Genomic DNA, 25135 nt, shown 5'->3' on the forward strand with positions numbered 1-25135 from the left:
TACAAAGTACTGCTCATGGGGAGTTTGTGCAAAAGCCACTGCCACCTCTGGAAATGTTTTTATGGCTTCAGGTAGCTATATGGGCCCTGAGCTAGCCCACAAGGAACAATCTCAGCAAAACTCCCTGATCCCCAACAAAGCAATGGTTCAGGCAGCCTCCCCTTTATACCCCCTGTGTAAGCCTCCCCTAGACCATGTGACTGTTCACATGCCCCAAACACTGCCCCTCCCAGCGGTCAGATAGGCAGCAGAACTCAGGACAAAAATTTCAAACTCCAAAAATTGTAATCATATTACAGGAATAAAATCTGGGATGCTAAGCAAATTACCTGGAAGTTACAACTGGAATCAACAGGGCTGCCTTGTCAATAAACTGGCTTAGGACTGGGATGCAACTTTGAACCACAGCTAATAAGTTCTCAGCAACTGTGACTGAAAGCTAAATATACCCATGGATGCTTGTGTACAAAATTAAACAAATGCATCATATTTCCTGTCTTATCATCAGTGACAGCATAAGGATGTTACTGCTCTCTGCAATTCAGACAGCTTACGAAGACCCATTAAACTCAGTGGAACTTACACTTGAGTAAACCTATTGATGATCAGACTGCAAAACTAACAGACCCATAAACTCTGGAGGAAAATGGCTGAGACCCACAGCTAAAGCTCTCCACTTTATGCTGCCCTTAATTCATGCTACCTGCTGCACTTAATTCTTTTCCTCCCCCCATAACAGGGGTGCATTTTACTCTGAATTGCCTGCATCAAGACTACTTGTCTTAAAGTGTGCCTTCAGTGTGGTGGCCCCCTTTCTTTGGAACTCCCTGCCTCTGGAGGTCAGGCAGGGACCAACACTGTGCTGCTTCCGGCACCTCTCAAAAACAGCACTGTTTCAGGAGGCATTCCTTAGTTAACCAGTCAGTTTCTATTGGCATTCTGTTTTTTAAAAAGCATGATTTTAAGGTGGTGTTTTAATCTTTTTATTCTTTTTACTGTTTTATCTTTTGTGTTCACCGCTCTGAAATCTGTTTTAGATATGGAGCGGTATACAAATATTGGAAATAAATAAATAAAAACTAGTGGCAACTGATGACCATTCTACCGAAGATGGAGCACGTACAAAACTGCTTAATACTGAAGCAAACAACACTCCCCAGGTCTGCTCAATCTTACAAGAAGCAGCTCTCCAAATTCTCAGACAGAGGTTTTTCCCAGACCTGTTCCATGGATCCTTTTAACTGGAGATGTCAGGGACCTTCTGCACGCAAAACATGTGCTCTACCACTGAACTGTGACTCATCCCCACTGATAGTGCATGCGCTATGCTCCCAGAAAAACACGAGCACTATTCTTATCTTCCCTCAATGCATGTACCAAATGCCTGGCAGAGCAGCAAGATCACACTCACAGGCCCTGCTTCCCACCTATAGCCAAATTGTGCATGCACACGCTCTGTATGTACAGGGTTCCTGATCATGCGGAAGAACCTATGGATATACAGCTCTATGCATATAATATAGCCAGAGATGTAGAGGAGCTGGGGTTTGCAGGGATGCAGCACCGGCACTTATTTATTCGTGGGGATGCTGACATCATCTGCCACCGTCCCGCTCAGAATTCCCTGTTCCCTCTGACCCTAACCGCAATCCTCACAGTAGCGAGGGAAGAAATGCATTTTCCCAGCAACAATATATTGTTCCCTGTTGTAACGCAGAGTATTTTGGAGTGGTTTGGTCTTGAATGATCAATTAAGACCCATTGGCTTTACAAAAGGCCTGCTGCTGGTGGAGATAAAAACTGGTAGAACCAGTTTGTTGATATGGATCAACCTGGCTGCCTGAATCTTGGGACTCTTGTTGGAGGTGTCGCTATGAGGATTGTCCTGATGAATGCCTGCACTTTGAAATGTACCACTACACCACTGAATATCATAGAATAGTAGGGTTAGAAGGGGCCTATAAGACCATTGAGTCCAACCCCCAAGGGAATATATAGCCCCCTCCTTACCTTCAGCTAAGGACACAGAGCTTAGCTGTGGAGTTAAGTGCAATCCAGCTCCCCATCCCACCCCCGGATTATATGGGTGGGGAAAAGAGGGCTACTGTTATCGTTGTACTCTGTTCTTTAACAAGCCATGATCCTGCCATGCCCATTCACTGGAGGAAAAGATTTTCTCCACTCCTAGTATGAGTTACTAGAAAAGAAAAAAAACATTATGATGAGGACATCAAATTGCCTACAAACATGTCTTCAGCAATTGGCCCTCATTTTTAAAAGCAGAGCCAAAAACACATGAAAGCTAACTGAATAAATGAGACCCTTCAGCAAGTTGGATTCAGCTGGGAGCTTCATCTACAGTTAAGCAATGCCCTTAGTTTGTACACCTTTGAACTGAGGACCAAAACAGGAACTTTGTTCAGGCCTCCAAATCTTTTGCCTACCAGGTTTCACTTTCCTTGTTAGCCAGCTGCTACCTCAGTGTTTTATTTAAAAATGAAACCTTGGCTCCGGACATGACCAGACAAAAATCACTTTGGGTCCAGAGCCAATGTTAGACTTCGAAACTGTAATATGAGTCTGTATCACGATATTATATCATGAGCCCTGCACAATCAAGTATTCAAGATTTTAAGACACATGGATGACCCAACTTTACATTAAGTTCACTGTTTACATTTTTCATACATGGAAATATCAACAAAATTCCTGGTCTGCAAAATAAATATCATATTGTTATAAACACAGAATGGGATAGTTTGATATGATGTTAAGCAACAATTACTCCATTGTCTCATATTTTGAGACTCCTACAAAGTGGTTCCCATGTAAATTACATCAGGCCACATCCAGAAAAGGTTGGGATTTAAATACTTAGTTACCAAAGTGATGCACAAAACCAGGGTATGCTAAATCCACAGAAGATACTCTCTCAGTTCCTTTTTCACAGCTTCTAGCAGAAACACTTTAAACAAATCAAACTTTGTCTGCTTCCATATATATTCTTATTGTTCACAGCTTTTCCATGTTTAAAAGAAATCAATCTAGACCCTGTATATCAGTATACATGCATTTTCACTACAGGATGTCAAACTCCACCATGGGTTTTATAATCTAACACACTGCAATGTTAGACACAGCAACTCTGAAGTAAATCCCACTGAGTTCAATGGGGCTTACCTCCACGTAAGTGCACACAAGATTGCAGCCTCAAAGTTGCAAAAGCATTTACAGTGCAATCCTATGCATGTCTACTGAGAAGTAACTCCCACTGAGTTCAATGACTTACTCCTACATAAGTGTGTTTAAGACTGCAGCCTTAGGACGCAATCCTATGCATGTTTAGATAGAAAAATGTCCCACAACTCCCTTAAACTCTGACTAAACTCTGTGCATACAATGCATGTGTTACACTGAATGTGCGCCCAGGAGAGTAGGATCATGTCCGCTGGCCCCACCCCCCACCTGCCTGAATTTAGCATAAGATGAGCACAAAACCTGTGGGTGGACAGCTCTGTACAATCAATACACATGTAGGCTCTGTGCTGATGTCATAATGAACAGGTGTAGGCTGGGGTACACACAGCACTATCCTATTCCCTCTGTATATGAGTTTAGTGTACACATGTAAAATATGTACACAACTTTAGTCGAACTATTTCATTTTCCACTTCCTTTCACATTGCCAACTGCAAGCGAATACTTAGAATCTGCAGTACCAATCAACCGCAGAAGCAACAACAACCCTGGATGGGATTACAGGAGGTAGTTTGGTTTAAAGAGATGAAAAATATCACAAGAACGCAGATATTGTGAGAATGTGCAGTGGTTCTGTGGTGTTTAGAAACACAAAGGCATTCTCTGAACAAATGCACAATAGGTCGCAGGGGAAGTATGGCAGATTTTGATACGTTTGTTTGTCTACAATTTTGGAATGATGCTCTGATATGACCCTTTAAAAAAAATCAGCTTCTGAAAAATCTGCTTAACTTTTTCTGAACTGCATGCAATCTTTAAGCAGGGGAGCAAGCTGTGTATGAGCCATTCACACAGTACGTTCATGTGCATATCATGCAGACATGGGAAATGCCTGAGGAAATCATTTAGTGTTATTAAAAATGAAATTTTGTCTACCATAGTTTACTTTTTAAGAAAACTAAAAACTGTATTTCATTTTTAACCCAAAGTAGTTTCCAGGCATTATTTGATGCCCTGGTAGTTCCAGGCAATAGACGCAACACTATACCAAAGTTTTTATGTAGGAAACAAAATACTTTTCAAACATCAAACCCGAGATACCTAAAGACTTGAAAAGGAAATGAAGATAAGGCTATGAGAACATTCAGCATCTTCAGGGGACTTGGGAAGAAAACCAAGGACACACACACACACACACACACACAAGACACAAGCAAACATTCACCAGCTTCCCTGGATTCTTGGACTTTTAGCCTAGAGGGCTTCAATGAGTAGCTTTTTTTAAGTGAGTGCAAATATTTTTTTAAATAGTTACACTACTTACGCTCACTTAAGGGCCTCTTTACATTGCTGTTGTAAATCAGCAGATGAAAATTAAAGTCATAAACAACAAAGTCTTTGAATGAAAATGCCTTTCCTGCTACAACAGCAGCATTGGGATCCCTCAGCTTGGACATGGAAAATAAATATTTTAGCTGTACAGTTGTGTGGTTTACATATGCCCTGATGGGGCTCTCAGAAAAGACATTTTTTCTGAGCTGTTTTGACCCTTCAGGAAGGGGCATAGCTCAGTGGTAGAGCATATGGAAGGCCCCAGGTTCAATCTATGGCATTTCCAGTTCGACCTGGAAAAGACCTGTCTGAAACACTGGAGAACCATTGCCAGTCAGTATAGAGCAGCCTCTCCCAACCTGATGCCTCCAGATCTGTTGGACTACAACTCCCATTATCCCTAGCCAGCATGGCCATCTAAGGAGGACCAGGTTGGGAGAGTCTGGTGTAGACAACATTGAGCCAGCATCAGCCTTTCCCAACCTGGTGCCCTCCAGATGTTTTGGACTACAACTCCTAGAATTCCTGACCATTGGCCATGCTGGTTGGGGCTGATGAGAGTTGAAGTCAAAAACATCTGGCGGGTGCCAGGGTGGGGAAGGCTGAGCTAGATGAACCGATGTTCTGACTCAGTATATGTGTACGGGAAAAACTGGAGGCTAAAATTTCAGGGTCCCCGGTATTAGATCCCTGGGCACACTTTCTTTAAACAACCTCAGTTTAGCCAGGTTGCTGTAGGTGAGGTTCCTTTGACCTCCTTGCAAAGTGAGAATTTAGTTCAAAATTATTCTCAAGAATTGCCATGGCTTCTTTACAATGCAAATTGTTTTACGATCCTGAACCTTGGTCATCTCCTAGATAACACTGGGAAGCCGGCAATTGTGAATGGTTCCATTTTATAGCTGCCTTGAGTGCCATTTCCTCCCCTTCCCATGTTTTAAACATTTAAACCATGTTTTTTGAGTGCCATTTTGTAGCTGCCTTGAGTGCCATTTTTTGGTAGAAAGGCAGAATACATAATACATACATAAATAAAGAGATGCAGAATGAAAACCTAGAGCAACCTTCTTCAACCTGGTGCCCTCCAAACAGCTCTGCTGGCTGTGGGGTTATGGGAGTTGTAGTCCAACACATCTGGAGGGCACCAGGTTGAGGAAGGCTGCTCTAGGTTTACTATAATCAGAAGATAATCACTGAAAGCTATTGCTGAACAACGTTTTCAAAGTACATATCCTAAGCCAGGCTCACACAGGGCTGAGCCAAGGTATTTTGACTCCCTGAAGCAGATGAGCTGCATGGAGATGTGCACTCCAGGGCTGCTTATAGTGCTGCAGACGATGCTTGCCTTGGGTACAATCTGAGAGGTGCGACCCAGAATCCTCGACGCCATTGCAAATGAACTTGGGGTTCAACTCTCCAATTGTGTACTAGTGCCCTAAAAATCAGGGCCTGCACCAGGTTTGATGAGGCACTGCGCCCTCCTATGTACTCATCCCTGGCATCTTATTTTATTTTATTTATTTAGTGTCTTTCTGCCCTAAACAGGACCTTCCTCCTCTCCTTACTTTAGCAGCAGTAGGGGAAAAAAACAGTCTAGCCCGCAACTGCTACTGCTGGCAGCCACCAGCCATTTTAATTCCCACACCATGCCTCTGGGGCACTAATATAGCATCATTCCAGAGTGATGCTACATCAGGGCCACAGAGGCATTGTGGGAGAATTAAAATGGCGAGCACCAGACCCAGTTAGCCAGGCTCCAGCACTGGGAGAAAGAGAATGAGTGGCTACTGGGTGCTGAGAGGACTTCTGGGCCCAGGTGGCTATAGCTAACGTTTTTGCTTGGCAGCAGGGACAGCAATGGCCCCTCCTGAGGGCTTGGGCCATCAGCAACTGCCCTACAGTGCTGACCCCTGACACCAGGCCTGCTCCAACTGCTAGTGTGGTTAAGCCTGCCTGGGTATGTAGTCCACGACACTGGAACACGCTAGCTTCCAGTACGTGTTCCCCAGCACAGCACAAAGGGACTCACAGACAAGAGCTATTTAAGAATTCAGCAAAGTCCAAAAGCTCTTGACTACGCTCAAGATAAAATTGCAAAACAAGCAAAAAAGAAAACCCACAACTGCATCATTTAACCATATTTTGGGGGTTGGTTTTTTTTACATTTCATGAATATAGCAACGTTATTGAAGTAGGTCATCCTGCGTATTTAAAAAAAAAAACAATGAGAAAATAGCACAGGCCACACAGAGGGAGGTTTTAATGGCTCCAGGGATCAGTATGCAAATCCAGTCATGCTCTCAAACTTTTGGGGAAAAGAAACTGCCGCCACCAAAACATGTTTAACCAAGCTCTTGAGAAGCTTCTTTATCCAAGTAGACAGTGCGTGTTGTTGTTTTCATTGAGTCTCTGCACACCCTCTGTTTCATTGCACTTTCCAGGACCTCTTCATACCCAATAGTAAGACCTTAGAACAAAAGAACTACTTCCTCCCAGTGGCTCAAGGCAAATTACTTTTGCCATTTTGCTTAGCTCACCCATTGCAGATCGAAACAAAAGATGAAATTTTTAAGCCAGTTTAACATACAGTGGTTTTTCATTCCAAACCACAGGTAGGCAAAATTGTTACTCCAAAGCTGCATGCCTGCATTTTGGCGACAATAACTAGGTAATTTACTCAGTTTGCCTGCCTTCCAGGAGCCTCTTCCTACTTCCTTCTTCTTCTGATGCCAATGAGGCCTGTTCAGCTAAACCTGTTTCAGTTCACTTCAGATCCACAGCATTAGAACTGACCAGCTTTTGGATTATGCGGCCCTCTCACATTTGTAGCCAGGCTTCCCTTTTAGAATTTGTTCCATTTCACTTACGTAGCCAAAACGTAGCCAAAACGGCACCACCACTGTAGAAAAGGAAGTTATCAGCAGGTTCAGGAGAATCCCAAATGTTGCAGAAGTGCAAAAAAAGTTAGGACAAAAAAATTAAAAATGTCACAACAGTACAACGAAGACTGAGCATGCTCAGTAGGCATGGAACGCTAACTGGCTGTTGGGAGGGAGGGGACAGAAAATTGGGGAGGGAGGGGAAATGGAACGGACTACCCAGAATTGGGAATCGCTCACTGGCTGGTTGATGGGAACCTACAGTAGGTTCTACTCTCTGGGATAACTTTTTTTAAAAAGGGAAAATGCTGAGGTTAAAAGTCTTAACAGAAACATTGCTACTTCTGAAAATCTGTGGCAGCACAATATTTGTTTAATTCATATCCACTCCAAAAATGATAGTTAACTATACAAGATGCATAGTTAATGTCGCATCTGAGCTATGATTCATACTGATAACATTCACGTTACTCTGCGTAAGCTGGGAGGGCCAGTTGTGGCAATATCCTTCCTAACGGTTGAAAACAACAACCAAATCCAAGATGGCCACAGCCTTAGAATGTTACCAGTGTAGCCATCTTAGATGCTGGTTGTATATGAACAGAGGGATTCAAATTGTCATGACTGTGCCACCAATCTCTGTCAAATTAGACAAGTTGGGAAGTCCAGGAGATTTGGGGGGTGAGGGGAGCTGAATACTGAAACCAGTATAATTCAAGCCAGATCTGAACAGAGCAAGTAACATCCCTGGTGTGTTTTAAAACCCAGAAATACTGTGGGTTTTACACCAGTTGTTTAATTAGTTACAACAGCACAGCTAATCAATATTTAATCAGATGATGGCTATAATGTATACATTCCCCCATATACGTCATTTCAGTCCTAAGACTTCATGCTTGACTTCTCCATGAATATATTCTTGGAAGACTGAGCAAACATCTTTTCAGTCATTTTGGAATTGAGGAAATGCAAAGAGAATGCACTTTTTAGTCTCTGAACTAAACTGTCGTTTTACAGATGGGGAACTGAGGTGGAGAGACTCTGGCTGGCTACTTCTGAGTCATTTTCAGGACAGTAAGCATTCTTTCAAAAGCTCCTACCTACCTGTGGAAATAGACATTACAAGAGATATGGTGCTTCCACAGCTCTGATGCCCCTCTCTCCCTCTCTTTCTAGTAAACTCTCTAGAGCAGACTTACCCAACCCAGTGCTCTCCAGAATTGTTAGTCTACAACTTCTAACATCCTCCAGCTACTGTGGCCACCTACAGATGATGGAAGTTGTGGTCCAGCAAATCTGGAGGACTCCAGGTTGGGGAAGGCTGCTTTAGAGCATAACACAGCGCATGACATAATAGCATCATTGGTTTCCTCACTTCCATCAGCCAATGAAGTGTAGCAGGGTCAGGAAAGCGCACATCGTATCACATATTATGTTATCCTAGATGTTTCCAGGAAAAGGGCAGAAAGAGACACGGAGTGGCAGCAGCTCTGTGTCACCAATAATGTCTACTTTTGCCCTAATTGTGACTGCTGTCATATATTGAACGCGCCAGTGGTAACATAAACTTTTTGAACACAATAAAGAAGAATTCAACAACTCTTCCTCAAGCATCTATAGGTTTCAAACTGTGGTTTCCTAATTTCTAAAGAGGTGTACTATAGACACCTTTTATGCCATGGTGGGGAAACTCAGTCCTGGGGGCCAAGTCTGGCCCTGGGGTTTATTTGTTTATTTCATTTCTATCCCACGCAATAGCTGAAGCTCTCTGGGCGGTTCATAAAAATTAAAAACACGGAGTGCAGCATAAAACAATATAAAATATGAAAGCTTAATACCACAATATAACAGCACAATCAGAATAAAACTTCTCAGCAGTGCAGAGATTTAAAATACATATTTAAAACACCGGAACTAAAAGACTAGGAAGCTAAATGCTAAAATACTGGGAGAATAAAAAGGTCTTCACCTGGCACTGGAAGGAGAACAAAGTAGCGACCAGGCGAACCTCTCTAGGGAGCTCATTCCACAGCCAGGGGCCACAGCAAAAGGCCCTGTTCCTGGTAGCCACCTGCCTCACTTGCTTTGGCAGGCGCTCCCAGAGAAGGACCCCTGAGGATGACCTTAGGGTCCAGGCAGGCACATAACGGGAGGAGGCAATCCTTCAGATAACCTGGTCCCAAGCTGTTTAGGGCTTTGAATGTTAATACCAACACTTTGAGGGTTCCGAAGTATCGATTGTTTGGTGGTTTCCTGGCTTTTGCACATTTTTTTCCCATTGTAAAAGGCTGAATCCTCTCCTAAGGCTTAGTTACTGCCAGTAAGAACTGTCAGCTTCAATAGGCTGGTATTTTTTGTGTTTGGGTCCCAGCCCCTTTGCCCCTGCCCCCTTTGCCCCCACCCACAACTGGAATGCAGCCCGACAGCTTCTCCCAAATTGAACGTGGCTCTCAGGCTGAAAGAGGTTCCCCATCCCTGACTTATGCAGCGGCCAATTCTGAAACAGAGAGGCATTAAGGCTAAAGCATGCCTAGAAACTAGATCATGTGACCTAGAAACCACAGCTTCTTAATTCCAGATGTTTCAAGGTGAGCTGTGGTTATTCTGTGATGATGGGGGATGGGCAAAGGACAGCGAGGAAAGGACAGTAACCCATGTATGCTCAAAGGTGCTCTTTATTATTTTACATGTTCCAAAAGTGAGTCCTGGCACAGAAAACAACTACGGGATCTGAGCTTCATTAGGCCTTGTCACCACATAAAGCAGAATGAGGTGGAAGAAAACTGAGGTGGTACAGCAGGACTATACCACTTCAGACTACATAGGGGAGATGCGGTTTTTGAGTGCTCACCCATGAAAAAAACATTAATCCAACAACCACATCGGAAGAGTTTTTCTTGCCCACCTTGCTCTGTGCTTTGCCAGAAAGAGCTGAAAATGCCACTGCACATTTGCTGTCCATGAAAGCGGAGCAGCATTTTCTCTGGTTACTGGGGGGATGAGGTAGAAGAAATTCTCCACATCTTCAGAGCTGAGGGGCTTTCTTCCCTTATTAAAAATATAGTTTGGCCCCACAGCAGCAGTGGCTCCCCTCTTGGCAGTCTAGTCAGCTGCCACATTCTCCCATGATGCCTCATGATGCTGTGTGTCACGTTTCCCTTGGGCCCCCTCTTTCCTGATGCACTCACACACACAAATAGAGAGGCTTCAGTCTCACGCCTGTAATTCATTATCAACAGGTTCATTACAGATGCAAATCCTCGAAGACTCTCAGGCTACAAAGGAATGCCTCCAGGGGATTCAAATGGGAACACCAACATTGCCTGCAGTTTGAAGTGAGGCTTGCTGGCTAGACTAACTTAGGGAGGGATGTCCCACCCTTCCAGTGATGCTTCCCTACGTCGCCTCTCATGCATCGCTAACTGGGTCCACCGTCTGAGCTCTGCCCCTGACGTTTCTCTCTCAGCTCTGCGCCACAGTCTAGCATCTCTTAGGTCACAGCCCCCGCTCTCCTCCTCCTCCTTCCGGCTTCTCACAGAGGGGGGCAAGGGGGGCGTCTTCAGGCCTGACCATCTGGGAGTTAAGCATGATAAGCATGCCTACCCATACCTGATAAGCATGCCTACCCATATCTGAACTGGCTTTGGAAAATGCATCCCCCGGCTCTGGCTGTTCCTCTTCTGAATCTGAGCTGCTAACTATCTCCCTGTGCTCAGAATCAATCCGAACACTATGTCCTATTGCATGTTTTCTAATCAAGCAAATTTTGCTGATTTTGAAGCAATATAAAACCCTTGCCCAAAGACCATAGTGCAGGAGTGCTGAAGCACAGGCCTGCAGTTTGGTGGTTTCCTGTCTTTTGCATAGTTTTTTTCCCCCATTCTAAAAGGCTGAAATGCCTCTCTTAGAGCTTAGTTATTGGCAGTAAGAGATTTAAGCTAAAATATGCTAGTATTTTTGGTGATTTGAGTCTTTCAACCTTTGGCCCATCCTTTTTGCCTTTGCCCCACCCCCTGGAATGTGGCCCCTGAGCGCCTTTCCAAAACAGAATTCAGCCCTTGGGCTGAAAGAGGTTCTTCAACACTCCTGCAACAGTAGGATGAATGCACACACCACAGTCAACGATGTCTCTATCATGCTACCTTCAGCTCTCGAGGGGCAGGAATCTATTATCTTTCTCCGGCGCAATACCAGGAGCAAGTCCAGTGTCAGCGTAAGCACTGTCATGCACTTGCTGAGGTCCACAGCCCAGACAGGGTCCCACTGGCAGCCCCTGGAACCTCCTGGCTTTGCTGCTCTTCCAGCCTTGTTGCTGTTGCTAGTTCACCTGTCCTTTCTGTAGGATCAAGAACTGAGAGAACTGGGGAGAAGGAGCAGTAACCTCCAATGGCCTTATCTTCTCTCCCTCTGGGGGGCCATCTACACAGCACCGCTTTCAGTGTTCAGTCCATCATGACTGCGCAGCATTGTAGCTGCAAATTAGCTTCTGCTGTGATACACGCATGATTTACTGCAGACCTCTCCAACTGAAAAATCCGCTGTGCCCTGACACACGGCCGTTTAAGCAAAGTCGGTTGCAGCAGTCGCACTGCTCTGGTTTTTTACCATTATGTTTAAATGCACAGCTGCCCAGCCACATGACTGGGGTGTGACACTTCGGGGTTTAGTGGCTGTTTTGTATTTTAGGGGTTCTTTTGTGTCTGTCTGTTCCTCCTTGGTAAGATGTGGGTATTCTGCTCCTTCGTTACCATGCCAACTGTTTGGCATGGTAGCTCTCGCAATGGTTCACACAAGCGAAGGGGCGTGCCCACGTGAGAGATACGTGCGTACCCGTCATTCCAAAATGGATACCTCTCTGTTCCTGCGCAGCTGCAAAGGAACGGGGAGGAGTGAAAAGGCGTCAGAGAGTGACATAATCACTAAGCACGCCTACCCCACACCCACCGCAAACTGAAAAGTCAGTTTGACGAAGGGACAGACAGCTCAGCAAAAAATTGCAGCAAAACGCCTCTGTGGAAATCTGCATTTTCCCAGTGAAAACCACGGTTCAGCTGCTAAGTGGCAACTGCATCGTATGTCCCAAAGGTCCTCGGATTGCAGCAGCCCCAGAGTAAATGGCTTGTGTACATGAGGCCGAGGGAGGTGGTGCCAACTGCACCCTGAGGAAGAGGCAAGTGAACAACCAACGACAACAGCAGTGAGGAGACAGTGGGCCTCCTCGGGGGTGTGGGAACCCACTGAGAACACCTTGCCTAAGTACACCCCCCTTCAAAAAAAAACCACCTGGACCCTGACACTAACTGACAGTTTATATGCATCCTGGATTTGCATTGACAAGCAAGCTGATCTAAATCAGGAGTGGTCACAGCCATTAACAAACCTGTGAAAAGCAATACAGGTGTGACATCCACCTTTCCAAAACTGTCCCTTCATACACAACTTGGGCTAAACAGCCTAAATACCTGGTCAGCAAATCACTGTTAACATGAGCCATATTTTCAACTAAACAATGACCCAGGGGCAAGCAGCTTTTGCTCCTTGCAGCTATACCTTTTTTTCCTCTCTATTTTTACTCTAAAGTAGGCTCAGGGTCCCCAATCTGGATCCGGACACTAGTGTGCAGGATAGCAGTCTTTTAAGATCTGGATCACCTACTCTAGAGTAAAAAATGAAAGAAGACATATCTGCTAGACACTCATAAAGTAATGTCTGCTTTGGCCCTAAGACACAGGTGAACGGCTCCTCTTTTCCAGAGTAAACAACAGCAGTTTTTTAATTCTATTTTTGGCAGTGTTCCCCCTGTATTCACCTGAACTGTTCCTGCCCATTTGAATGCCTCTTGGCTCACAGACATGAGATACGCTAGGGGGTTTCTGTTGCTGTTTGCGATAGGGGAGAAAGGGTTACAGAGACCTTTGCCCGCTCAGGCGCAAATCATCCCAATGTGTAGTTGAACAGGCATCTTTGGGATTAGGTGCTTTGCTGGGGCCAGCTGGAGTCCCACCAGTTGCCTATCTCTGATGTAAATATTTTAGAACCAATTTCTCCTTTGCTTCCCACCAGTGTAACATGAAGCAAACGAGCATGAATTAGTTCCATAGGATTGAGTCTGAAAGGCTGCACTAAAATTAGAAATTCTATCCACTAATAATAAGTAATGGTATTTACTGTTACATAATATACTGTTAGAACACATTAAAAATGTTCTGAACCAGCTTCTATTCAAACAACCTGTAATTTTGTCGTAGGCTCTCCAACACAACTGCGTATACATGACAGTAATTAGACACTTTAAACACGGCTATTACCAGCTTCTCCAGCTCCCTTCTAATAAGGCCTATAAACACCAAAGTCATATCTGCCTTCTGCCTCCTCCTTCACTTCAATAACTCCCTCCCAAGGCACAATAGGTGGCAACTGGAGTTTAGAGAAAGGCCTAGGGGTTGAGGAACCGCTGATATTTTTTTGCAAACATCTGGGCAGCACGGTCTGTTGAACTGCGCCCTGATATTTAACGGGAGGAAGTCTCAAAGACAACATTAATTTTTAAAAAATCAAACCGGAGACACCATCTCCAAATAAAATTAAATTACTCACCTCTCTGCTTCTAGCCTCATCTCCTCTCGTTTCTGCCTCCTGAGTTCTCTGCGACGTTCAAAGTCGTCCATGATGTATATTCAAGCTTGGATAAACCCCCCAAATCAGACTGAACTTTAAAAGAGAGAAAGAGAGACGAAAATGTTAGAACTAGACATGGAGATGAAAGGATGCCTTTAATTAATAGGGTCAAATTTACATTTTTGCTTTTCTTTTAATATCAGCTCCAGATTCAGTTATTCTTCGCATTCCCACCACAATAAACTGGATTCTCCAAAGTCACCAGGATAAAAAGGTTTCACTAATCACCTACTAAGATATATACAACTTTTATTGGAATTCTGTTCCTAGTGGGAAATTACAAGAACATGTTTTAAAACTAAGTAGTAACATTTTAAGTTTGTTAAATGAAGATTGGGAAGGATTGTCTTAAACTACCAACAGTTTATTGTATTTTTTTCTAAGATTGTATGAAGTAATAATGAGTACATAATCATCAACCGCAATTTGACTATATGAAATTGGAACAGGACATATTTGTTAACGTTAGTTTGATTATTGGAACTGTGAATGAACTCAGTTAATTGCAACATCACAACTGTACCACTGCAGGGTTGCAGCAACAACAGAAAAACAAGAGCAGAATTAATAAAATTAATTAACACTTGCCTGCAAAATACTATACTGAACTTAAAAGATGCTTTGCCTTGCTAGCCACAAAGTTAAAAGGAGGCATTTCAGAAAGATTGGAAGGGGGGGGGGGAGAAAGAGAGACAGACCCTGACGTTTTAAAGTATCACCCAGTCAAAAATCATTTTTGCTATAAAACCTCCTTCACAAAGCAAAGCTGAGGGTTGGGACATTTTTGTTGGGGGAGATGGGTTTTTTTTGGGGGGTGGGGGGAATAGCTTGATCTCTGCATTTTAAATATGCACCTACCTTCTTCTGGATGGTTTACTCCATGAAATATTTGCTCCCTTATAGTTCCTTCATATACAAAGCCCTTCCAGGCTTTGGTTTATAACCTATCGAGACAAATATAGGAGAATTCTTCTGCAGGCCCCCAAACTAAATATGACTACCAGAAAAGGGAAAGCTGTTCTCTTTTTGTCCCTGCTTTGTTTACAGAGCTGTCAGTGGTTAGTTAAACTCTGCCTGGAATCTGGCATTTAAGGCCAGCTTCAAGATTGCTTCCTGTGCAGAGTTGGAGGCCCCCAACTTCCTCAGGAATTCTAGCCTAGACTCTGCACTCTGCCTGGATGCTTTTTTCTTTTCTTTTTTTAAGTTCTTCCCCCTCCTTCTTACAAAATTTCCAACTCTTTAGTCGAAGTTCAGGCATTTACAGAGAAGAAAAGTTTTTTTTTGTAAAATCTGGATTGATGCACTTTGCAATTTTAAGGAGACAAAAAGAAAACTGGCATTAGTTAACGCTTGCCTGCTGATTTTATATATATAAAAGGTTTGTTCACATAGGATTACTCAGTAGAAGTGGGACGGAGGAGAAGGGAAACACATCCATAGCCACCACTTCATATTTGAGAACACAGTGGTGCAAGGAAACTGGAGCCATATACTTTTTATCTACTGAAGGGCATGTCTTATGAAGGGTGTGTGCGTGTGTGTGTGTGTCTGTGCAACGATCTAATCTTCTGCCATTTCACCAAAATAACACCAGCCCACACCCCTCCGATGTTATTTATTAAAATATTTATATCCTGACCTATAGCCCCAACAGGTTTATACTGATCAGTGGCAGAGACCCCACAAATGAAGAGTTATTTGAACAGATTCCTAGCTAAAAGCGACAGATTTGGGCTCTCCCAATTTGTTTCCCCAAAGAGGTTGCTCAACAAGGGGATTTGCAGCATCGGGTTGAGTGTTGGCTTCTCGGAAGTTGACAAGGATCCCATTGTTCCGCACTAGCCCCTCTGAAACTGATGCTGAGCTACAATATCTCACAAGTGAACTCTGGCTAGGGATATTTGGGGGTTCAACCCATGTTGCCATGGAGACACAGCTCCTGAGTCTGAACCTGCCTCAGAAGGCAGAACTGCAAATCACATCGGGCATTCATTCCGGCAGAATGAACACACATGACATTTGTACAAGCATGGGCTCCCTACAGATCTTCTGAGCGTGTGTAGACTGGGGGGATGGAGCCTGCGACTGAAGGGCACATACTTCCGCCAATGTTTTCATTCAACATGAATTAATGCCTGAAAAGGTCTCATGTGTAGCCTTAACCCTGAACTCTGCCCTTGCTCAGCCAAGCCTGGCCACAGATTTTAATGAACTTAGGCCATAATGGCTTCCGCAGCAGCCACTTCCGCTACAGGTGGAGGCAAATTAACACAGTGGCAAAGGCTCAGGGCCATCCCCTGTGCTGCAGTACAGTTAGTATTAATCCTGGCTGAAGAGGCGGGGTAGGGTGGCCACAAACACATATGCTAACACAAATTAGAAGATGCTAATTTGTATGTATATATGCAAATTTTCAACTAATTAATATAATTTAAATAGAAAACAAATACGCATCACCCTATTTGGGAAGGTGACCAGGTGACCTGTGTGCCTGCTAAATCTGCTGATGTCAAGGAGTAAACTGTTGATGGGCAACTTCACGGCCCCCTCTACTCTCCATTCTTATGGTTCCTTATCTTTAAAATGGACTTGAACAGCACAGCCCTTCAAACAGAATATGCTTTCAATAGAGGAATGTCCTCTGCAAATTAGGACCCATGATCACCCTAATAAAGGGACAGGAGCTATTCATTAGACTGCCATGGCTAGGCCACTCAGTAATATTTGGGTCCCAAGCAACTGCTAGGCACCCCAAAATTATAGGACATGTCCTATTGCTTCCTAGTTTAATCATAATGATGATGATGATAACACAGCAAAGTATCCACCATAAAATCACAACCATAGATTGATTTTTTTAAATTATAGCTTTCCCCAACTTTGTCCACAGTGAAACCCTGATAGTCAACTGGAGATGGAACAGTTTGCTCCACAATGAAAAAGCATTCTATGAATAATTATCATGCTTTATCAAACATTTTCCTCCTCCCACCCCTGTTCATTCTATATCGCAACAGTTATTTTATCCTTATTTAACAATATTTATGAATAACTTACATTAAATAAATTTCTAAGCTATGTACAAAAACAAGCCTTCATAGAGGGGGCAAGATTACCTTCCTGGGAACACCTGTTGGAAAAGGTATGGTTTTTGGTAGGCACCAAAAAACCAGAAAGGATGGACTGGACCTCTAAAATCTTGGGATATTTGTGACCAGGTGGTAGTTGTTAAGTACCATAGGGTCCAGGGTGGACTTCTGGAGGAGTGGTCAGGACACTGCCTCTTTGAAAGCAGCAGGTATTACTCCCTCTCACAAGGCTGCATTCACCACACCTGGGATCCACAGGGTCAAACCTCCTTAGCTAGGATCGAGAGAGCATGGTCAAATGTGGAAGTGCAAACGCCTTCTCCATGTCCTCAGGCCACAAAACCCGAAATTGATCCCATAATATATGGATGCCTCAGTTGGAATGACAGTAAGTGCAGCATCAAGATTGCTGCAAAGATGGGCGATTTTGTCCTCAAGGTGCCTAGCAAAAGGATCACAGCGGTCTTCTGAAGGGACTGGGGCTCTGTTTACTAGAGCCGATGTTAGCACAATGAACCTCACAGATGACAAGAACACTCAAATGGTGCATCCGGTCTTGAATATCCAGGGATGTTCCAGATTTCCAAAATCACCACCTTCCCGTAGCTCCTATCCCACAAAGCTTGCCAGGGGCAGATGCAGTTGGGGTGGCAGCAGGCAGCAATGCTGAGAACTGCTGCTGCCACCATCATCTTCCTTATTCCCAATGCTTCTGCGGACGGGCCCTGACATGTATGTTGGAGGTGAGGCCCAGAGGCATTCAGGATAAAATGAGGATGCAAAGAGAAGTGCTGGTCCATTAACCATTTATTTTTGCATCCAACTCGGGGCCCCTCTGGGGCTGTAGGCCCCAGCATTTGCCTCACCGTGCCGGGTGCTGATGCCAGGCTTAATATTATCAACAAAATTTCCCTTGGCAGCTGCAGTGTGTGAAATGTCAGGCTGTGCGATGCATGCTGTGTTAGGCTTCTCGTCCATGCATTTACAAGCATGTGCCCTAGAAGCAAGTTACATTCATTCCCCACGGAATAGAGGCAATGATTTACTTGGACTGTCTCTGCTAAATAGGGACAATTGAAGTATACGGGTGCCAAATATCATTTCCCAGGTCCAGTCCCTGGGAACAACTCCAATTAAAAGAATTTCATGTAGCAGGACTGGGAGAAGACAAGACCTTGACAAGCCAATGGTAGTCAATACAGGGCTAGATGGAACAATTGGTTTGACTCAGGCCCTAACCAGACACTACAGGGGACTTGGAGCTCCGCTAGCTAACCTGTGTCCCAATCTGTCCCCCCTGCAACCCCATCTCCTTGACAACATTCACCATGATGTGATGACACAATGTCCCCACCCCCTCTGCAAACAGCAGTTGTGATTTGGAGTCAGGGGTGGAGAAATGCTGAGTGGGATGACATCACATCACACATTTTCTTTTCCTAGACTTTTTTTGTCAGTAAGGTTTCAATAAAAGAAAGAAAACTGAAAGAATAACACCTCAAAACATCCTAGTATTACAGCATAATTCTATGCAAGTCCACTCAGAAGTAAGTCGCGTTGAATTCATTGGGGCTTACTCCTTGGTAAGTGGATATAGGATCTCAGCCTAACAGTGCAGTTCAGAGGCAGCCCAAGACCTTTTGCTGCCTGAGGCAAAGGACGAAAAGGTGCCCCCTCCCATTCCATGTACAAAAGCTGACTGGACTAGTAGATGGTTCTGTCTTAACACTGATGATATGACATCATCTTCCACTGTACCTGAAGGCAGCAGGCTAACTTAGGAGGCACAGAGTAGATCACATGGCAAACAGGTCTTCCCCACACCACCTTGCTGCCGCCTCCCAACATATGCCGCCTGAGACGACTGCTTCACTCTGCCTAATGGTAGGGCCAGCCCTGGTGCAATCCTATGTATGTCTACTCAGAAGTTAGCCACACTGGCTCAGGGCGACTTATTCCTAGGCAGCAGCTGCCAACTTGTTGCACAGAGTCACCTACCAGAACCCCTGAGTGCACCCACCAGAACCCCCACGACTGCTGCCACCTATTTCTTCCCCACTCACCTCAGCTGCCCTAATGAGGAAGGAAACAGAAGGAGGTGAGCGCTGCAATGGTGGACTGGAAAGGAAATCGTAGGAGGGCAGAGGGGGATGAGGAAAAGATGAATGCAGTGACAGCAGGGGAAGGGAAATCACAGGCGGAGAGGAGGTGGAGGTGAGCATGGCATTGTGGGGGAAGGAAATCATGGGTGGATGGTCAAGGGGAGGAGGAGGGAAGCATGGTGGCAAGGAAAGGGAAATTATGGGCTGGAGGAAGAGGAAGTAAACATGGCATCAGGAGCAAACGAAATCACAGGCAGGCGGAGAGGAAGAGGAAGAGGAGGAGGAAGAGGTGAGAGTGGCAGCGGCAGGGGAAGAGAAATTGTGGGAAAATGGCAAATGTGCCCACAGGCCTAGGAAAAAATGACAAATGCACTTGTGGACCCCAAAAAGTTGGCAAACCCTGGTGTATAGGATTGCAGCCATAAGTCCTTAGTATGGTAGTCTAAGGCTACAATCCTATACCTACTGACCTGGGAGTAAGCCCCACTGAACTCAGTGAGACTTACTTCTGAGTAGACATGTATAAGATTGCACTGTTAAGTCTGAACTGGTTATTAGACTGAACAAATTATCTTATTTAAATAAAGTGTAAACCATTTGTTCAAAAATATATATTAGATTGTTCAAAAATACATATATACTAGATCATCTTAAATGCCCCCAAAATGTAAAAGCATAAATCTAACATTAACAATCAATTAAACAATGGCCACTGTAATATTTCTCAGTCCCAAATTTAAAACAAAACCAAGACAAGACACTGCCTGACTTTTCTTTAGTACTTAAATTATATTTGATACCACCCCCTTAACATTTTCATAATTGACATACAACATTCTTTTACTAGGTGCTATTGGGGAAACATGGGTCAGCAACAGTCACGGATCACTCTTACCATTTAATGAAGCTCCCAGTTGAGGCATCTTCACATGTGCCCTTCATCCCATATGTTCACTACTGCTGCAGTGGAAGATGTGCTACTCCAACCCCTCCCCACATGGCAGCCATAATATAAGAATATTTGGCATTCCATAAAGAAGAAACAAAACCAAGTTGTGGTCTGCACGACTACAAAGGTTACTCATTTGCTGTATGAATTATTTGCTGTACGAAGGATCTGGAGGATGTGCATGTGTATTCTAAACAAGATGCACTGCCCAAACAGCGCATAGAAAACATATAAGCATTACAACAGAGGTTGCTGAGGACACAGTCTAAGATTACCCACTGGTATGGCTAGCCCTCGCTGTTGGAGACACAAGACTAGGTAAGATGGATCCATGGTTCTATTTGCATGTATAGGCTTCATCTAGGATGTGGAACGGCTCATTCCAAGCAGTGTACTGTACATTCTGCCCTTTGTGGGTATAGAATGTATTGCTTGAATTGCATGTATGTTACGGCATTTGCTGGACCACAAGCAAGCAATCCCAGGGAAGAAGAAAGAAGCGTGTTTCCAATTGTCCTCTTTCTCTCTCTGCATCTGAAAAGTGAAACAAACTAGCAACAATCCTTACTTGAGCATCAGTTGTTTAAACTGGCACCCTAAACCTACAGCATGTCAAGCATTCTTCTGCAATATCTAGAATTGGAGATTCTTAGTCCATCTTAAAGGAAAACAAATAAATCTGCTTTCTATCAAAATATGTTGAGAAATGTTTGGAAGTGAAAATTTCTCCTAAGACTCATTGGCCCTTGTTCAAGCCTGTTGTAAGCAGGGACAAGTCCTGTGGGAACAGAGAAAAAGCCAAGAACAGTTTGTGACACCCATTAACCCATCGTCGCGCCCTCCATGCAAGCTTCCAGTTCACTAATGGCTGGTTTACATCTGGCATACTCGTGCAAGCAGTATAACATGCAGGAGTTTTCCGTTTTCAGCGGCAATACCTTCTGCGATCTCAAGAGCTGCAGAATGTACCTTCTAGACTGTAATAGTTGCTACAGCTGAGATAAAGGTGATTACGTATGAAGGAGAAGGGGTCCTGTATCCTTAATAGCAGTCTCCAACCATTTTAGACCCGGGAGCCACCTTTAACCCAAACATGCATTTGAAGAGCTCCTTCTTAATAGTTTACCATATATTTGTACAGTAACGCTGCTTAGATCAGGCCACAGCCCATGAATCGCAAGGATTCCCAACACTGGGTCCCTAGGTGTTGTTGGATTACAACTACCATTATCACTAGCCAGCCTGGCCAATGACCAGGGATAATGAGAGCTGTAGTCCAACAATACCTGGGGATCCAAGGTTGGGAGCCAATGCACTACTGGGTTGTAACAAACCAGCTGAACATCAATGGACAAGATTGAATTCTAGCAGGTACAATTTTCCATCCTAGATCTGTCAGCTCCCACACCTATGTAGATCATGCCCCTGAGTAAAGAAGGTCATCAACACTCAAATGTGAGACATGCATTAGAAGCCCTTTTCCACACTGCCTTTAGGATGGCTTCCTTTATTATTCAGACTTTGAAATCCCCACTCACCTTATCACATGAGCAGGGAGCAGGGTCATGCCACATAGCCCCACCTCCAAGATCACAGATAGGATGTCCCCCTGCATCTGCACATACGATGCAAACATCTGCAGAGGGGAAGCCAGGTGCACATGCGTAGGCCTCTCATCTGCAGATGTTCACATGGTATGCGCAGGCGCCAGCAGGCAGCCCCACACCACGCACACAACATTGGGGGCAGGGCTAAATGGCACAGTCCTGTGGAGTGATGTGGTGCTAGAGAACTCTAGCACTCCCATCATCTCAGAATTACAGTCTTCAGTTCCCCCCGGGAGAGAGAAAATGACTATTGAACCATTTTAACAGGGCAATCCGATGCATATTTACTCAGAAGGAAGTCCCACTGGGTTAAATGGGACTGACCCCCTAATAAGCATGGTTAGATTGTACACTAAGGCTTCTGTCCTATGGACATTTACCTGGATGTAAGCTTCATTTAATATAGGAAGACTATATTCTGAGTAACCACGAGCAGGACTGCAAAGTAAGTCTCTGTTGCAGATATGCCTTAAACACAGGGTGACCAGCTATCAAGAAGGACAAGGCTCCTGTATCTTTAACAAGTTCATACAAGGGGGTATTTCAGAAGCTTTTCTCACTTGTGCAGCACTATGGCAAGGCTAGCTGTACTTGCCAAAATTCCAGGCTCTACAGTACATACTACAGTCAGGGCCAGAAATATTGGAACAAGGATAACTGTTTTGGCAGTTGGCCTCTGTACACCACCACATTGAACTTGAAAGGAAACACACTCAGATGGGAGCAAAGTCAGGACTTTCAGCTGTAATTCAAGGGGTTTGACAAAAGTGGGGCACTAACCATTCAGGAAGGACAGCCAGTGGCATACACACACACACCCATCGTTGGGGGCTCATAAGTTATGGAACAAACCAACATCATTTCCAACTTAAGGTCAATGACTGCCTGAAGTCTGGAACCCATGGACATGACCAAATGCTGAGTTTCTTCCCTCGAGATGCTTTGCCAGGCCTTTACTGCAGCTGCCTTCAGCTGCTACTTGTTTGTGGGCCTTTCTGCCTTCAGTCTTGCCTTCAGTAAGTGAAAAGCATGCTCTATTGGGTTGAGATCAGGTGACTGACTTGGCCATTGAAGAACATCCCACTTCTTTGCCTTGAGAAACTCCTGGATAGCTTTTGCTGTATGTTTTGGGTCATTATCCATCTGCAATATGAAGCAGTGTCCTATCAGTTTGGCAGCATTCGGCTGAATCTCAGCAGAAAGTATAGCCCTATACACTTCAGAATTTATCCTGCTGCTTTTATCAGCAGTCAGGTCATCAATAAACACCAGTGTTCCGGTTCCATTGGCAGCCATAAATGCCCATACCATAACACTGCCTCCACCATGTTTGACAGATGATGTGGTATGCTTTGGATCATGAGCTGTTCCTTTCCTTCTCCATACTTTTCTCTTCCCATCATTCTGGTACAAGTTAATCTGGGTTTCATCAGTCCAAAGAATCTTATTCCAGAACTGGGCAGGCTTTTTGAGGTGTTTGCTGGCAAAGGCTAATCTGGCCTTTCGGTTCTTGAGCGTTACCAGTGGTTTGCACCTTGTTGTGAAGCCTCTGTATTGACATTCATAAAGCTGTCTCTTGACTGTAGATGTTGACAATGACATGCCTACCTCCACAAGAGCATTCTTGACCTGGCTAGATGTTGCTACCAAATGCAAATGTAACACTCCGAACCACCTCCAGGCCTTTTATCTGCTTGATTGGTCATGGGGTACCCAGGAAACAGGCCACACCTGGCCATGCAGCTGCTTGTCAGCCATTCGTTCCATTACTTATGAGCCCCCAATGATGGGGGGGTGCATGCCACTGGCTGTCCTTCCTGAATGGTTAGTGCCCCACTTTTGTCAAACCCCTTGAATTACAGCTGAAAGTCCTGACTTCGCTCCCATCTGGGTGTGTTTCCTTTCAAGTTCAATGTGGTGGTGTACAGAGGCCAACTGCCAAAACAGTTCCGATATTTCTGGCCCTGACTGTATGAATTAAAGGCATAGCCCTAATCACAACATGCAGGTATAATTCATAAGCAAAGTTTCTTCATCTCTGCATTACCATTTTTCCTGTTAATAAGATAGACCCCAGAATATAAGGGAAAAGGTTTCCCCAACACACACACACACACACACACACACACTACACCTAAAATATCTCCAGCTAGGGTGGCCAGATGCAAAAGAGAAGAGGGCTCCTGCTTGTTTTAATGGCTGTGCAGAAGAGGGGATTTCTGCAGGTTTGGCTTGTCCTGTAAAGAGCACTGGGTGGCTTTGCTGATTATTATAAGGAAAACCAGATGATGATTAATTACGTCAAGTCAAATGTACCGATTTTCTCCAGAATGCAAGTAAAATATACTTGGCAACTGCACAGCCACCCTATTGAACAAATGTACATGTAGAAATATTTGGGCATCTATTTCCATACATCAATCAAATGGGTGACCCATAGGAAAAGAGCTTTAGAAAGAGCAAGCCATGGCTATAAAGCAATTTCCCATTCCCCCACCCCCAAGAGACGGCAGATTTGTCCATCCAGCTGTCCAAGTCTACAAAGCCAAAGTAATCTCCCAGCTCATACATGGAGTTCCAGTGTGGATTATAGGACTCCATTCATCCATAGAAAAAATTCTGTCATCTTTTTGGAGAGCAATGTTAGGCTCCTCAAAATGTGTTGCAGGGGAGGTCTTGAACCTGGAGGTAGGTTTAGGCTCCTTGGGGAATCTGGCTTGGAGGTTCACTATATGCTTCTGGATCTGATTATGCTCTACTGATCCCACTAGATCTTTTGTCTATTTAGCTCTTATGGATTAATTTCCTCTTGGACAAAGGCTCTCTCCCAGAAAATCTTCTGCCTGGGATTCTCTCCTGTCCAATTACTAACGCTGGATATGGACAGTGCCAAAATGCTAATTACGCAAAGGATCCAGGATGTAGATAGACAGAGACTAATAGCTGCATCTCGGCATCTCTGTTCACCCTTGGCTTACGGGCAGAGTATCCCTTGCTTGAGCAAATGTGCTCCATATCTGAAGGGTTTAGTGATCCCAAAATATAGAAGAGCCTTTTTCCAGGCAAAATTTAATGATTTACCTTTTGTGGTATCAGAAGGTCAGTTCTTAAGAATCCCAATCAAACTAAGATCCCCTGCAACTCTGGTGAGACTGAAACTATTTCTCATGTGCTGATTTATTGTAGTTTCTGTAAAGGAGCTAGGGAATGATTGCTGCATGTTCTTTTAGTGTTATTTCCTAGACGCTCTGATAGATTTCTACTGGCTTTTGTTTGGATGAATCTAATGCCAAAAGTAATG

General features: G+C 44.2%; 1 protein-coding gene across 7 annotated transcripts in view; it reads right to left on the reverse strand.

The window, feature by feature from the left end:
- The window catches only part of CALD1 (caldesmon 1), a 283959-nt gene that overhangs the window by 117133 nt on the left and 141691 nt on the right, over positions 1-25135 (reverse strand). For 3 of the 7 annotated variants that reach the window (XM_084809245.1, XM_084809241.1, XM_084809240.1), the window contains exon 3: positions 14007-14120. In XM_084809245.1, coding sequence (XP_084665371.1) covers positions 14007-14077 — 71 coding nt within the window. In that variant the 5' untranslated portion in view covers positions 14078-14120. Of the gene's footprint in view, positions 1-14006; positions 14121-14945; positions 15087-25135 lie in introns of those variants that run through there. The other 4 variants (XM_084809246.1, XM_084809242.1, XM_084809247.1 and 1 more) reach the window with 2 other exon arrangements.

The sequence above is a fragment of the Heloderma suspectum genome, chromosome 7, assembly GCF_057233095.1.
Source record: "Heloderma suspectum isolate Gila_16-S chromosome 7, 16-S_ref, whole genome shotgun sequence".
Lineage (NCBI taxonomy): Eukaryota > Metazoa > Chordata > Lepidosauria > Squamata > Helodermatidae > Heloderma > Heloderma suspectum.